Raw genomic sequence first — 15,651 nt, forward strand, 5'->3', positions numbered from 1 at the left:
GGGCCAGCTCACCCAGCTGCCACTGTGGTTGCTGCTGTGCTCAGGTAAGCAGCAGGGCCTGGCAGTGCGGGACGAAGGACTGCCTGCCGCTCTGGTTTTATAGCGGCACTGCTGCCAGTGTTAGTGTAGTCATCCCCATTTGCGATAGCTAAAGCCTAAGGCTGCCAGGCTCACTTGGCATGGATCCATTATGGTTTTAAAGGGGGGGGACAAAAAAAATAAAGGAAAAGCTGCTTTCGTCATGTTTAATAAGAGCTTTCATTTCAGGGGTTTGGAAGGCTTTAAATTCTAGCTATGAGAAACACTGATGTGAGCAGCTCCTACCCACTCATTAGGACTGCCTCTGCACGAGTGTTGCATTTGCCTTTCCCCACTATTATTTTTGCCTGCTCCTCCATGCAGCATCTCCCAACTTCTATGCCATAAATGGCTCTTTGCTCAAGAGCTGTGCAAAGTGAACTTGGGATTGAAAGTAGGAGGGTGTGGTATTCTATCAGCTGTAATTCATAATAACGCTTTCAAAGTTATCTCAGCCTATTCCCATTCATCCCAAGAAATCCTTTGTCTTAAACTTGGTAACAAATGTTTCCCTTAGCTTTTTTTTTTTTCAATGCCCAAAGCTTGCCTAGGCATCCTTGTGCTTGCGAATTCAATTTATTACCAAGAGATGGTCAAGCAGCCTTTATTTCCAGGTGGCAGTGGCTGCAAAGCACAGGTCTGAAACTGTTTGGGCTGTAAACCATCTCATCCTACTGCAGGTCATGTACTGACTGTTACAGCAGCTCTGCACCCAGCTGCCCCTGAAACCATGATGTGTGACGTTCACACAGGTATGTGTATCCCTTAAGAGTGCCCTTGTCCCTCCCCCTGCAGCCACTGTAGTCTTTTTTTTTTTTTAAGGGTGCTGGGAGGTGGTCAAGGAAGGAGGAGAAAGTGGAGATTGTCCAAGAAGGCTGAATCACCCATTCCTCCTTTCCATGGACTAAGTACAGTGCTTTCCCAGAAAGGGGGCGGCAACTGCTTGAGGAGCTGGCACAACACATTTCTAGAGATACACACAATTCCCAAGAAGAGCTTTTAACTGCTGAGCAGCTGCTGCAGGTACTACATTAGCTTGGCTTACTGGTTTGTGGCCTCCAACATTTTACTGAACACAACCCAGCTGGTATATCAGGCTCCTGCAAGGAAACAACTTGCTGAATTAGCGCAGTGATTGGGGTTTTTGCAAAAATACTGCCGCTGCTTTGCCCCCAGCTCTTCCGTGAGCGCTTGCCTAGGTCACTGCCAGGGAAAATGTTATACCAAGAAGGGTTAACAGAAAAGGTAGTATGCTTTTAAGATGTTTTGAATACCTTTTATTTTTAGACTTTATAAACGATATAGTGAAAGCCTATTGTTTTTATGATAAGGGGTCTTTACAGAGACATCAATATTTAAAGTAATTACGAATATTTTAACAAAAGATTGCTTTAAAAGTTGGCAGCTTAACAAGCACTGCCCCCTCCGTGGTCTTTTATTCCCATCAGACCAAGGCCAGACTGCAATCCATGTATGCTGCAACATAAACAAGAGATGTTATTTCTGTTCAGGGTAGTGTTGATGCCCACAAGTTAGTTGGCCTAGCAGTAAGGAGCCAGGAAGCCCATGTGTCAGCACACTGAAAAACTGCAAGGTTGGGTTGTTCTTTGTTTTTTTTTTTTTCCCCCAGCCAACCATGAGTCATCACTCTTTTTAAACAAGAAGCCTGCTCTGAACTATCAGTCCTCTGGGAAACAGTAATTTGGGAACCTCACTTGGCAAGAAACCTCTTCCAGGCCTGGGAAGGTGCAACCCTTTTTCACAAACTGTCCCAGACATGGCTGAGTTATGCTGAAGCAGTAGTTGATACCACCCTTATGCAAAAAAGCAGTTGTAGAGGGCTACATGCAATCAGCATTTGTCTAATGAGGGAAGAATTGGTGCTGTTTCATTTTGCATGCTATTATTCTTTGGTGTGATGGGAAATGACCTAAATGATCTTAAGGAAAAAAAATAAAGTTACCAACAACTGCCCAGTTAGAGCAGGCCATGCCAAGAGCAGCCTTTGGCATGTACCCTTGCTGAAAGGGTTTGTCACAGGCACTGAGCCTAAGCAGCCTCTGGGCTTGGGATGCCTCTCCCCTGCAGGGACAGTGGTCACGAAGATAATACAGTATCAGGCGTCCTCTCTTCGGGAAGCCCTCTGGAAGCTTTGCAGGTAAGAGTGGGGAGCTGGGCCTGGCTGCGTAGCCTGACAAAAGAGCTGCTGCTCTGGCTTCCTGCTTCTGTAGCAGGGCCTGCCTCATGTCTCCCCAAAGGCCTGGTGCCCCTTGTATTGAAGATGAACTTCAAAAAGGCAGGGTTAGACATGACCCTTATCTGGCTGGCTAAAGAGCAACGCTGAGCAAACGGAGGGAAGACTGCTGAAATAAGAATGTATTCAGTAACTAAGGCCTTGCCTGGGAAAGATTCAATTTTCTTGTTAATAATTAAACAAGGAATGGCTATCCATGGCACTTCAGGCCCTTGGGAAATAAAGGGAGCCTACCCCATGTGGAAGCATCCTTGCTATTACCCCTGAGGCCCAACACAACAACTTGTTCTTTCTTATGAAAGCATGGCAGGTTTTTTGTTGTTTTTATTTTTTCCAAATCATGCTTTCATGTCCCTGACAGTATCATAGAGTGAACCTGGATCCCTGATCCATACTAAGGATGAAGCATGTAAGGCAGGGTACCACAAGACAACTGGTAGATGGTGCAGGGGAAGGAAGAGGGAGGGGTATGATTTTCTTTGGTTAACAGAATAACTTCACCATATATAAAACACTACCAACAAATAGTAGAACTTCTGAAGTGTGTTTCTCTCCCTCCTTAAATGTCTTTCCTGCAAGGATGCTGTAGTGAGGGAGAGGAGAGGATGCCTAGCAAAACAGGGGGCAAGTTACCTGTTTGTTCCAGGAAAGAGAACAACGCACAAGGTATTCTTCTGCAGACCTCTATAAAGCTTTTTTATAATCTGGTCCAACTTCTTCACCTTTTTCCTTAGATTCTGCTCCTGTGTAACAGAATACAAGCCTTGAAATCCCCCATTCTTCTGCAGATATGTAACAATCACATCTAAAAGTGTTTATGCGGCAACTCACCCTGGAGCCGTGTCAGGGATGAAAGGGGCAATTCTGTTTCTGGCTAGCATTTGGAAGTGCAACAGCCCAGCTGCAGGGAGAGCCACACACCCTACTCACATGGCACTGCAACTTCCTCCAGTAAAAATGGGAGCTGCACCCAGATCTGTTCTTTCCTGTAGGCTACACAACTTGTTGCTTCTCTCCAACTTCCATACCCCTTCCTCTACCTGTGCATTGCTCTCAGGTGGGAGGCTGCAGTTCCTCTCTAGGGAACTCATTGTTCCATATGCCTGGGCTGTTTTTAATTATACTGTACCCCACTAATGCCATGTTATCTCCTGGGATCTTATGTCTCCAAGCTGTCTTATGAAAATTGAGCCATGGCAGCCTCTGCACCAGCAGAAAATCCTACTGCTACATACAACTCTGTACCTAAGCCTCCTCCCAGTGACCACCTCTGGTTCCCAGGGCAGCACGCAGTTCAATGCCATTAACCTCGCTAACAAACTGCAACAAACACCAGCCTAGCCTTAAACTCACAGAGTCAGGTAGAGGTGCCGTCTTCTCACATAAGCTGTTTCCTACTTGCTTCTCCCTGCTGTGATTCATTTGCCAAATCCATCTCCAGAGGTGACCTGAAGCAAGCGCCTTCCTACTTCTTAACTTGCTGCCCTTCACAGCCCAGCTATTTATAACTTCAAGGGCATCCACAGCACTTTGTGATGTCTGGAATTCTGAAAAGCAATGAGAAAGGGATCACCCTTTGCCAGTTATGTTGCCCTGTTCTTTGGCACCTGCAGGGCAGTGCTAAAAAGGTGGAGGGCTAAAGGGAAATGAGAAACCAAGATCACTGCAGTAAGCAGATGCTCATCCTGCAAACAGGTAAGTGTCAGACTAAAGAACTGCCAGTTAAATGCAAGACCACTCATCTGGCTGTTCTCCTCATTTTTTAAGAGGAGATTACATGTCAGTGCAAAGCTGCACACTAGCCAGCTGTGCTTTCACCTGAGTATTTTAAATACTGTCACTTGGAGCAGACATGAGTTTCAGTTGCTCTTGCTGTGTCACTGTGAATTTCCCAGCACTGCTGAACAAACTTATTTGAAGGAAATAACCAGGCTGCATTGCAAAGCTACTTACTGAGGAAACAGCAGTTCCTGTGCCTTCCACTCTGGAGATCCTTTGGCAGGAACAGAGTTTCCAGGGCTTCCAACTGGCTGAATTCTTCTTGTAAGTCTGTCTCTGTTAATGACTTCTTTAGACCCGCCACATAAATCACACCTTCATTTTCTATATCCAGTTCTAGTTCCTGTATCAGAACATCACAGTCCAGCGTTGCAGCAGAGACGGGTCTCTGAACCTGGGGTGGGTCCAACAGGAACAAACAGCACATCAGCCAAAGCAGCTCTGTGTTCTGAGCTTCTGTTTTAAATGATTCTGTCCAATTACTAAAACTCAGTTAGCTATTTTCCCTTCTGTGAAGAAGGTAATCAAGGAAGGCTAGATTACTTAGTCATGAAAGGTATGTCTGTAATGCAGGACAATTAAGAATACTATGTATGTGGCATTTAACACCCAGTTACTTGGCTCCTTATTTTTAAGAGGCAGTTGCCAGGTCAGAGTGCTTTCTAACCCCCTTCTGCTGGGGGATGGGAAAGAAAGAGGGCAACAGCCATCTCCTTTCTGCCAGCGGCCCTAAATTGTCCAGGGACAGGGAGATGGCAACAGCACAGCCAGCCAGGGTTTGCCCAGACTCTAAGTAGGCATTAAGAAGTGACTTATTAGCCAGTATTCGTGTGCTACATGTAACTTAGGCTTTTGCTATTTACTTTGTTTACCTTAATGCAGGATCCTGCTACCTCAGCTCCATCTAGGCTTTCCACGGCAAGCTGAGCAGCTTCCAGCACTTCGTATTGGATACAGACGTAGGGCTTGAAACAAGATAATACACTTCAGGTTTATGAATAATACATATTAGCCCTCCCCCTTTACAACTCAGGTCTCAATAAGTCGTGTTTTTTTTTTTTTTTTTATAGGGTATAAAAAGGTGTGGGTCGGTAATACAGGTAACACTCCATATACTGTAGCTTCAATTAACTTGGTAATTATTAGCAACCTTGTTTTGCCACTAAAGGCCTTAGCATATCACTTCTCCTGAGAGGAACAAAAATCATCTCGGTTTCACCAGTACTCGGTTAAAGCTCTCTAGCTTGAGCAGCACTGTTATGCCACATCAGCTGTGCTTATTCTTGTTGCTGTGTGCAGCAGCTTTTGTACATGCTGAATTGTTGTAGCTCATGACCAAACAGCCAGAGAAAAAAAAACAAAGACAAAAAAGGTATTTAAGTGGTTCTCATCCACATCTATCCGAGAGATTACTCAGGACTTCACTGCCTGTCAACAAGCTGAATGTTTTGAGTGCCCCTCACCTGGTATGTTTCCGTTACCACTATCAGAGACTGGATTGGCCCACACCTCCCAAATTCTTTTTTCACAGCCTTCAGGCAAAAACTTTCTTCAAAAGGACCTGCATAGATTGTCAGCATGTCAGTCAGCTTGCTTCTCACCTGTGGGAACACAGATTAGAGAAGGAACTTCACAAAGCAAAGGAACTACTAGATGCCTCCAGATACATGTCTCTTTCCAAGTTGAGCAATGAAGACTAGTCTCAGGAAAAAAAAAAAGGTACCTTTTCACGAAATCCAGCAAGAAGATGAGATGCAATGTACTCTGGACCCAAACTGAACTGAATGATACTGAATGTGGAGAGGGGAACGTCTTCTAAGGCTCTCTGAAGAATCTGGAAGGAAAAGAGTACACATGGCTCAAAGAGGTGCAAGATAATTCTACTGCAAAAGACCAGAAACAAAGCTCTTGAATTTAGTTCTCTACTTTAATTGTCATTATTGTCCAAGGAAGCCCTCAGGCAGAAATTCTTCTTTAGTGAGTCATGAGAGGGTGATAGTGGATCAAAGCTTATTTCTGAAATAATAAAATGGATTTAGCTAACCTGGTATTAACACTATTGCTAACGCTACTGTCAGCCAGCTTTTTAAAATAGGACTCATCAACCCACCCCCAGAACAAGAACTTCAAACTACTTTGAAGCTTGCTTAGACCAACCCACCCAAATCCATTCACCTGTTTGTTTGAAGTGCTCAGGTTACTCTGACACAGGCCAGAAGAGTCCGCTTCCTGTCTGCCCAAAAGGAGGGGTTTTTGGCCGGTCACCTGCAAGCAGTCTAAAAAAACTAGCAGAGAGGAAAAAAAAAGCTGTGAATCACAGTAGTTATTGATATGGTGAGTTAAAAGCATGCAAGGAAGTACCTGTCACTGAGAAATGATACAGTTCATTAAAGAAATCTTAAAGAATATTCTTGCCGTCAAGATCAAAAGCAGCCTGGAAAATGCTTTGTGAAATTTAAGATACTATTTCTGAAAAATTTTTCAGTGCTACTCTACAATTATCTGTGTCTCTCTGAAGACACTGATGGCTTCTGAAAACATAAGACACTTCTTTGATTTCGATGAGGATTCAATCAAAGGAAAAACATGCATATCTGAGAATCTTATTACCATGGTTTAGATAGATGCGGAGGATCATTCGACTGCTTCTGGACTCTACATCCTTGTGGCTGTAACGCAGATTTGTTCTGAGAGACCTCAGTCAGTCTTTCAGCTGTCAGCAGCATTTCCAAATTTAGTTCTGCTACCTTGTGGAAGGAAGATGAGTAGATGGCTTTCATCTCAGCTAATTGGAGCTAACCGAGAAGCATGTGCCTTCTCTATGAGTCACCTAGGCACATTCCACACTAGTGGAGAAAGACAGACATTCATTTCTTGCCTTATTATTTCCTGTTGTCATTTTAAGCATGCAGCACTTACAGCATCAACCAGCACGTCCAAAACATCCTCTCCAGAAACCAACAATACAAGGGGATTCATAAAACCTGCTGAATCGCTGCCCAAAACATGCGAGGTCCCTCACTTCTTTATTTAGAAAAAAAATGATAGGCACTCCTGTAGGCTGCAAGTGTCTGAATCTTTCTTCCCCCAACGCCCCTCTGCAAGATCAGCCCAATTTCTCTTTTAAATTGGTAAGAGGATGGGCAAGAATACTTTTTCTTCATATAAACAACTTGTATATTCTGCTATTAAAGACATTAGATATAGCTACCTTTGCTGGTCCTTGCTCAATAAAGAATTGAGCCAATTCCAATGCAGCTCTTGCATCTTCTGCAGGATCATGACCAAGCTTCTGGTCACACTGGATCTCCTTCCTAGGGCATCAAAATTAGGTGTACAGGCAGGTTATCTGTTTTTCCATACTGGCCAACATCTCGTCTTTTCTAAATTGGGTCTTTTTCAGGCAAAATAGCTTTCCCCTCTCCAAAAAGGATTTTCAATTCTGTGCAGCAGTATTCTTGTGAAATATTCCCCAAAGTTACTGCAAGAAACATTTTTGCAACATTGAGCAAAACACTGTTTATAGGGTTTGACAGAAGCAGCAGTAATACTTGGTACTCCGAGGCATGATTATTTTTAATTTTGCTTTTTCCTTGACCAATGACCCAATGCACAGGCAGGGAGGCAACCTCCAATTCAGTGAAGTTTGGAGCTACAGAGTAAATGGTGCGTGCTGGATTACTAAGATGTGCTACGATAGCTAGTATAGTAAGGGACACGATTAAGTCAGTAAATTATACTTCCATAAGTTAGCTTTTCTTTCTAGATAACTGCAACAGATCTCATTTATGTGAGCCAGAGTTCATTTGCTGCTCTACAATGTCATATAGTGGTAGAAGCGCAGAAAAGCCTAGTTTTGTGGTTCACATACAAACGAGCTCATTACTGGTTGTGTCATAGCATCCCTGCTTGCTCAAAGATAAGCCAATTTATTACACTGCCTGATGTTTCAAGCACACAGTAAACTCCTCTTTATTGTCTATTTGCACAGCCTGCTCTCCTTCCTTTTGAGTTTTATCAGAAAAAAAATTTCTCATCCTACTGGTGGAAGAGCAGGACCCTATAGCCCCCATAACAGTTTCTAATACTTCCCATGACAATGCAAAAATAATCTTAATACTCTTACCCTAAAACAGCTTTGGCTAGAAATTTTAGCTTAAATCTTCGACCTTCATTTCTGGCAAAAAGCAATGAAGTATCAATAACACTAGGGTGGATCATCTGGAGGAGAGAAAACATCACCAGTTTAATTTAAGAACAGCACTCATATAGAATTGGGCAGTGACTCCATTATCTGTGCCTCTGCCCTTTCATTTCAGTTGCCCATTTCTCACTGACAGATAACTGGTCCAGACAAGAGAACACGTGGGAACCATGAAACAGGCCCAAATCTCCTTTCTAAAGCTCTCTTGGGAAGACCTAGGTTGGGTTGGAATGATTATGACTCAAGCATTTGAGATTGGTTAAATTCAATACAGGAAGGACTTCAGTTCTTCCCATGACTGAGTGATAGAAAGCACCTGGCTGAAGCAGAAAGGTAAAGCTTCTGTTGCAACCTTCCTTCCTTTTTGGTTCTCAACAGCACCTTGCAGGTTTTATAAATGTAAGGGGAGTATTTCTCTTTTAAGTCCTTACAGCCATAAAGCTATTCATAATGAAAAGCAATTAACAAGTGTTCACTAATTAAAAAACATAATTGGAACTTTTAGGCCTGAAATTAATAGCAGTTTTGGGAAAAATACTCTTAAAAGCATACTCACTTGCAAAGCCCGGAGATCAGCATTTAGAGAATGACCCACCAATACCGCATCATGCGGAAGTATTTTTTTTAATCTGCTTTGTACGTCTGGCAATCTTGTTTTCACTGGAAGCAGCATTTTCCTTGTGATTCCTGAGAATCTTCAAAACAGAAGGTGGATGGAGTACAAGCAGTGCATTAGCAACAGCACTTACTGGAGAACATTACAAGCAGGGTATGTAAAAAAAGAACCCAGTGTAACTAATGACAGAATGCAATTTACTGCTTCCTCTATAAGTGCATTCCAACATAAGAGGACATACTGCACAAATATTAAGCTGCTGCAGCTACCACATCTGTTTCAAAAGTTTGTTCTCTCTCAAGCATAACTTAAAGTGATGCAGTTCTTAGCACCAGATAGCACAGGTAAGGAAATATTGTAAAGCTGACATGGAAGGAAATGCTTCCAAGTAACCTGAGGGAATTGGCACTTCACCTCCTGGATACATCCAGGCAAAGTCTTGGAGAAGACGTGGCTTGATTTTTGCCTTCTTTTATTATAATACTGAGCCCAGCCCTAGAGCTCTAAGTGAGCTGATGACCTGCACTGTTCATTTTCTACAGATGAGCAAACTTAGCTACAGAGCAGAGACCCAGACTGCAATCCCCGTACTCTTACTCACCCTGTATCCTATTTTATATCCGGCAGTAAAGAGTAACCTGTACTGTCTATCATTAACCTGTAACAGAACTTTTTCCTAGAACACTGCAGAACGATAATGCTTCTGTCTAGACATAGGGGCACTGCACAGCAGGGAGTGCATACATAACATTGGTTATTCTACCCACAAAGCACAAACTGGATTCTTAACACCAAGTAAAATACAGTAGACATCGGTGAGTAGACAAGTGTACAGACCAAAGTTTTCTGAAAGGTCCTGTGTTACAGGCTTGATTTGAAAGGCTTGTAGCTCTTGAAGAGATAAGAAACTTCAGTACGAGTCACCTGGTGCGGTAGTTCACTATTGTGCTTTCAGGTTTGACTAGTTCATTCAAGAGGCATTGACCCTGTGCATCCACCAAAGAGACACGAGTGACTTCATTCCCCCTTGCAGTCAGGCACTGTCAGGAAAAAGCAGAGGCAGCTTTTGAATCAGCACAATGCTGCCATTCAACAACCTTAGCTGAGATCTGCTTTGGCTACAGCCAGCATCACTGCTAAGGAGTTGCTTTACTTAGAGATCTACCAGTTATAGCTTGCTTTATGTAGCACGCTTCATTTGAATTGTTAAATGCCCACCATAAACACAGCAAACACGCAGGCAAGCACAACACAAAGAAAGCCTTTACAAAGAAGTGCTGATTTCACAGAATCAGGTTTGTACTCTGCACTGCAGGGCTGCAACTGACAGCACCATCACCAGAGAAGATAAATGTAATTTAAAAGTAGAGCCCAGATCGCATCGTTAGTCACTCAATGCTGATGCCGACTGGGCATCTCTGCAAGGTCAGAACCGCACTAAGAGAGGAATCCTTACCACAACATGCTGCTGGAAGAACTGGGATGGCTAAAGGGGTAGCAGAAAGACATCTCTACATTCCCAAACTTTGGGGAGGGCTGGGAGGAAGAATTGTTAAAAAAAAAAAGTCTCAGGAGTTACTGCAGCATTGGAGATAGACCTGGCAGTTCCAGATGCTGTTCTGAAAACCACCACGTAACTGAGCTCTCTGGTGCACTGCTCAGGAAGGACTTTGAGCCCTTCCTATGGTTGTATTAACACTGGTACCATCACTGAAGGGACTGGCAGCAGATATTAATACATCAGAAGGGGTTTAATAAATACCCAGGGTGCCTGGCTCATTTTGGAATAGCTGCTTGGAGCTTGATTGCTCGACTATGCTTTGTAAGGTCACATGTTTATTTTTACCATTTCACAATCCAGACCAAAGAGGGGGCTGCTGTCTGTCCTCTGCTGATCACACTCTGTATGCACATAACCCTTACAGCCAGGGGAGCCTAAAATGAAAAGACACCTGTGAACAAGACACAGACCTCTCTCTTCTAATAGTCATCATGTATCTTATATGATCAAACATATCATTAACTGGCAAAACTAAAAACAGACAAAAACCAAACCAACCCAACCAACCAAAAACCTCAGAAAACTGACCTTTCATGGGATAATCATTTTTTCTTCAGCTCTTCTGAAGTTAGAATGTATCTAGTAAGGCCTTGTTTTGATTCTCCGTATTTCTGGATGATGGGATCACATTGCAAGTCTGAGTTTTTAGGAATACATCCACTGCTAGTGGAAATCAAGCCTGTAACATACAAAATCACCTGTTAAATTCAGATAGCACTCCTTACTTGCAGTTTTCTGCATTAGTACGCACACTAAGAGGTTACACCATTTCACAATAAAACACTACATGGAACAATAAGATATATATATAAGGATAAATGATATATGCTGACGTGTGACAGGGTACTTGAATCCTACTCCCAGCTCAGCTACTGACAGCTGACTGTGAGCAAGTCACATCACAAGTCTGTCTCACATTCCTTTCAGTAAGAAAGAACGCTTTCCTCATAAGCATGACAGCATAGTCATCTGTTACCTCATGTAAGCTGTAAAAGAAGTACTTTTTATCTACTTTCTGTGTGAAATTCTTTCCCCAAAGTATTATTAGGAGAAAACGCACTCTGTGGCTCAAAAAGAAGCAAGCATTGAACTGACACCAGAATCCACAGCTGTATAAAGTCTAACTATTTTGTAGGTGATTCTCTGCAGATTGCACTTAAAGAAAAATATACCTGACATCTCAGATCTGTGACTGTGCAGTAGGTTTACAGTCAGGATGCTAGAGGACTTTGTCAATACACTGAAAGCAACAGCTGTTCATTCTCCCATTTAGGACTGGAATTCAAGATTCTTTGTTACACTTCTAACAATTTCAGTGAAGTTCTCATGGTAGTCTCTTGCGGGTTTTGTACAAGCCCGTTGGATTACAATCACCTCTATAAAGAGTGTAAAAATAGGAAATCAGTTGTCAACATACCTGTTCTTTACCTTGATTTGCAGCTCAGCATAACAAAAGAAAACTACGAACAAATGAGTAACTACTTAGCTTGAATCTAATTTCTATCTGTGTATCTATTATTAGATATACGTTACAATAAAACGATCACAAAATGGGTAATGAAGCATCAGGATTTTGGATTATACTTACTAAAAAAAAAAATCTGTTCTTTTTGCATTTACTTGTGACAATAAGCCCAACAGAGAGTTACTGAACTAGTTAGGGGAACTAGCCTTTTGGCATAAGCTATTATACTTGTTTCTTTGTAAACAAGTTCACCATAGCAGCAAGCTGGGATTGCACAGCATGCAAAGCTATTAAATTACTCTTGAAAGCGAATCACCATGACTGAAACGGATGATGCAAAGCCAAGCAAGATACCTTGTGCATTGTTTTGAGGTTTCACATTTGCTCCTTCTCCATACAGGTTGGCTAGGAAGCTAGCTGAAGTAGGTGGTAATGTGAATCTCTGGAGAGAAAAAAAAAAAAAAAAAAAAAAAAAAAGACGTTTTAGGAACTTTGAATCATAGCAGAAACATCAAGCATATCAGATGCCTCTTTATCCCCAAAGCAATAAAATTTAGAGAAAGATGGTTAAAAAAAAGTAGCAGAAGTATGTTGGGCATTTTCACAGGAAAACAAAACAAAACACAAACCAAACATTTTATAATATGCACACTATAGAATTCTTTGTACTAAGGAAAGATTTGCCTTCCCAGATATGACTGAGAATGCAAGTTTCAGACTTTCATTGATAGAAACTAAAGCAGTTCCAGACTTTCCAGTTAAGCTGTCATTTTGCATTTGCTGCAGTTCAGAGAGAATTCTCTGGAAGTCCCAATCAAAGCACTTCTTTCTTCCTTCAAAAACGTTGCTTGTAGCTCAGAAAATTAAAGTAATTATTTTAATAATCCTTTTGGGAAATGGGAGAAGTTTGATATAAAGTGTAAATTGTCAGAGTGAGATTTTTCAACCAGTGGGAATAGCATAACTCTGTGGAGATTCTCCTTACTCATACCTTAAAGTAAATTTCAAATCAACTGAGGTATTTTCAATCTCCCAGGCATCCTGAAGATGTTGGAAGTATAGAGGGCTGAAACACCAATGTATGCACATTTCACCTGGTAAGGCTTCAAAGACTTAAGTCTTGAAAATCTGTTTCCAATATTAAATCCCTGGACTTTGTTTTGAGCTTACAAAGGCCACAAACAGATCCTCTCATTGCTTTGGGAGTCAAAGACAGACTCTTCCTATTGGAAAGACAGTAATTTCACTGCAGCATTAATCACTGGGACATGCTTTAGGGATTGCAGGAATTTTAGTAGACATCAATATAGCTTGGGGACTTACATGCTGGAACACTTTTCTGAGGTGTTTGAACTGTAAATAGAATTTGTAGAAATGGAGTTGGCTCATCTCATGTAGAACAATAACCACAACCCCAGCCAGGTGGCTTTGGTGATAAATATGGCACCAGCTGCAATTAAAAAAAAAAAGAAATCAAAGCAAAACAATCATCAAGCACTCTTAAAAACAAACTTGGCACCAACCCAGCTTTTAGGTCAGTCAATGGCAAAGTGCCAAGTGACTTCAATGAGAAGAGGCTTTTAAAGCCTATCTCAACCAGCCACATATTCCTAGAAGCAACATAACATGAGACAGAAAGGATGAATTGTAGCAAAATTCTGCTGCAGTACCGTTTCAAGTCATAACCTACCCACCTCATTTATATGCATCAGAATAGGAATACACACAAGTAACTTCAGCTGTAACGATGCAGTCTAGTCAATCAAACTGAAGAATGAAATCATTTCATCAAAATGAAAGTTTCACAAAATCATTTTCTCTTTGACAGTAAAAATCCAAAGTGGAACATTTTTACCTTTAGCTTTATTGCCAGATTTATTACATTTCACCATATTTATGCCATCCGAGGTTATATGCACTCCTCAGCCTTCCACTTCCATTGCTGAGAAACTGCCCCAAAAAAGGGCAGTGATTAAAACGTCTTTCCCAAAACACTCTAGAGAAAACATTTCAATTATATCTGTCGTGAAACATTTTGCGTTAATATTTTAACATCATATTTTTTTTCCTCAATGTGTGAAGCTTCTGTACAACAAAATTGTTTAGTTTTTGGTAACTGCATGAAGCAAAGTTATGAAATGGTAGACTTTTTATCAGAGGAGAAATTCTAGTCTCTGGCCAAGTCTAACAAGAACCATATCTACACAATGCAGTCTGTCAATGTGGGATCTGTGCTGCAAGGATTCTAAAACAAATGTTGCCTATGCCTTTAGGTAGGTTTTCACAGCATATGAGGACATAAGACAGGGTTGACTCCCAAATACGAAGGTGTTATACCTGGGCTGCGTGGCATTGTGGCATTTTCCCAAAGCTGCATACTTTAACAACTCATAAACCTGGTCATGGCTGACTTCACAGTCCTCACCAAATAAAGCTGCAGACAAGCGAGATGACTTTTCCTGCAAAAGGAAAAGGCCAGTAAAGAAAGTTTCATGTGATCACACAAGTTTACAGAAAATGAAGTCAATTATACAGTAAAAGGAAACCATTTACCACTTGGGTGCAAACAACTACAGGTAAAATAACTCTTCCATTCAGTATGGACAAAAAGTTTCTTGCCAGATCACACTTCAATATTAAATTTACTCTCAGTGTTTCAGTAACCCAGGTTCTCTAACTTCACAGATGTATTTTGTAACCATGAACATGTGAAGACATACATGGTAAGGAGACTTAAGGTTACTTAATTTGCAAACATGATGTGCTACAGTCTCAACCCATTCACCCGCTTGCTGCTGTAGAGCTTTGGGCATTTATACAAGCGTTATATGTAGCCACTGGTTTTGCTGAAACCCATTTACTTCATTTACACTGTGTCATCTGCTTTGGTGGATGGATCTGCTGGCCTCTGCAGGAAAAAGAATGTTTAATTAACATGCAAGGAAGATACAGGAAAAAAAGCATCAGACTAGATGAGATGAAATGAACGCTACCACACAACTCTGCACAACAGCTCTTTAAGCCATGATCCTAAAATCAAGAATTCTCCCAAGCTACTCAGCAAGCAGGTACGTTATTTTGGAGGCCTCTGCTGCCCATCTGCCCTGTTCCAATAGTGCTCTTTAGGCCTGTAAAAGTTTTTTACGGATGTTCTTTTTTACCTAATGAAAAGACATCACGGCATACTGATGTCATAGCTGAAAAGAAAAAAAAAAAAACGGAAAAAAACACAAACAAGCAGACAACACTACAGATCGAATCCCGCAGGGGGCTTATTCGGGTAGCTGCCTCGCTACCAGACAGTGTTTTCCCCAGCACGCTAACGAGCCTCGTGCTCGTTAGTTGTGGCAGAGCCTGCCCCCCCTGGGCTGGGCTGGTGCAATTTAAGGCCGTGGGTTAGAAGTTAAACAGAGGTGCCAGCCTCTGAGGCTCGAGCGGTCAAACCCCCGCTAGGAACAACTCGCAACGCCATGGCCCTCAGCCTCTCGCTCCTCACACTGACCCGGGGTTACCCCCCCCAGTCGCCCACCTTCGCCTTGTGCCGGCCGCCCCGCTCCGTCCTGCTCCTCTTCCGAGCCACCCCCAGCCCCTCCGCGGCGCCGCCGGCCTCAGCGGGCCTCTTGCAGGCGCTCCCGCTGCCGGCCATGGCTCCGCTCCGGGCCGCGGGAGGTTTCCTCAGGGCCGGCCCCGCCCC

At 42.4% G+C, this 15,651-nt stretch overlaps 1 protein-coding gene across 1 annotated transcript; it reads right to left on the reverse strand.

Moving 5' to 3' along the window:
* Positions 1-1,387: 1,387 nt before the first annotated feature.
* On the reverse strand, positions 1,388-15,615 carry REXO5 (RNA exonuclease 5). Its single transcript, XM_035548978.2, is given in 20 exon segments — positions 1,388-1,554; positions 2,966-3,075; positions 3,686-3,879; positions 4,286-4,505; positions 4,984-5,076; positions 5,575-5,712; positions 5,835-5,945; positions 6,287-6,395; positions 6,722-6,858; positions 7,323-7,425; positions 8,238-8,332; positions 8,872-9,010; positions 9,856-9,971; positions 10,778-10,866; positions 11,021-11,042; positions 11,044-11,171; positions 12,312-12,399; positions 13,281-13,407; positions 14,295-14,416; positions 15,487-15,615. Coding segments are annotated over 20 exon segments (2,328 nt in total). The 5' UTR covers positions 15,604-15,615; the 3' UTR covers positions 1,388-1,484.
* Positions 15,616-15,651: the final 36 nt, after the last annotated feature.

The sequence above is a fragment of the Cygnus atratus genome, chromosome 15 (assembly GCF_013377495.2).
Source record: "Cygnus atratus isolate AKBS03 ecotype Queensland, Australia chromosome 15, CAtr_DNAZoo_HiC_assembly, whole genome shotgun sequence".
Taxonomy (NCBI): Eukaryota; Metazoa; Chordata; class Aves; order Anseriformes; family Anatidae; genus Cygnus; species Cygnus atratus.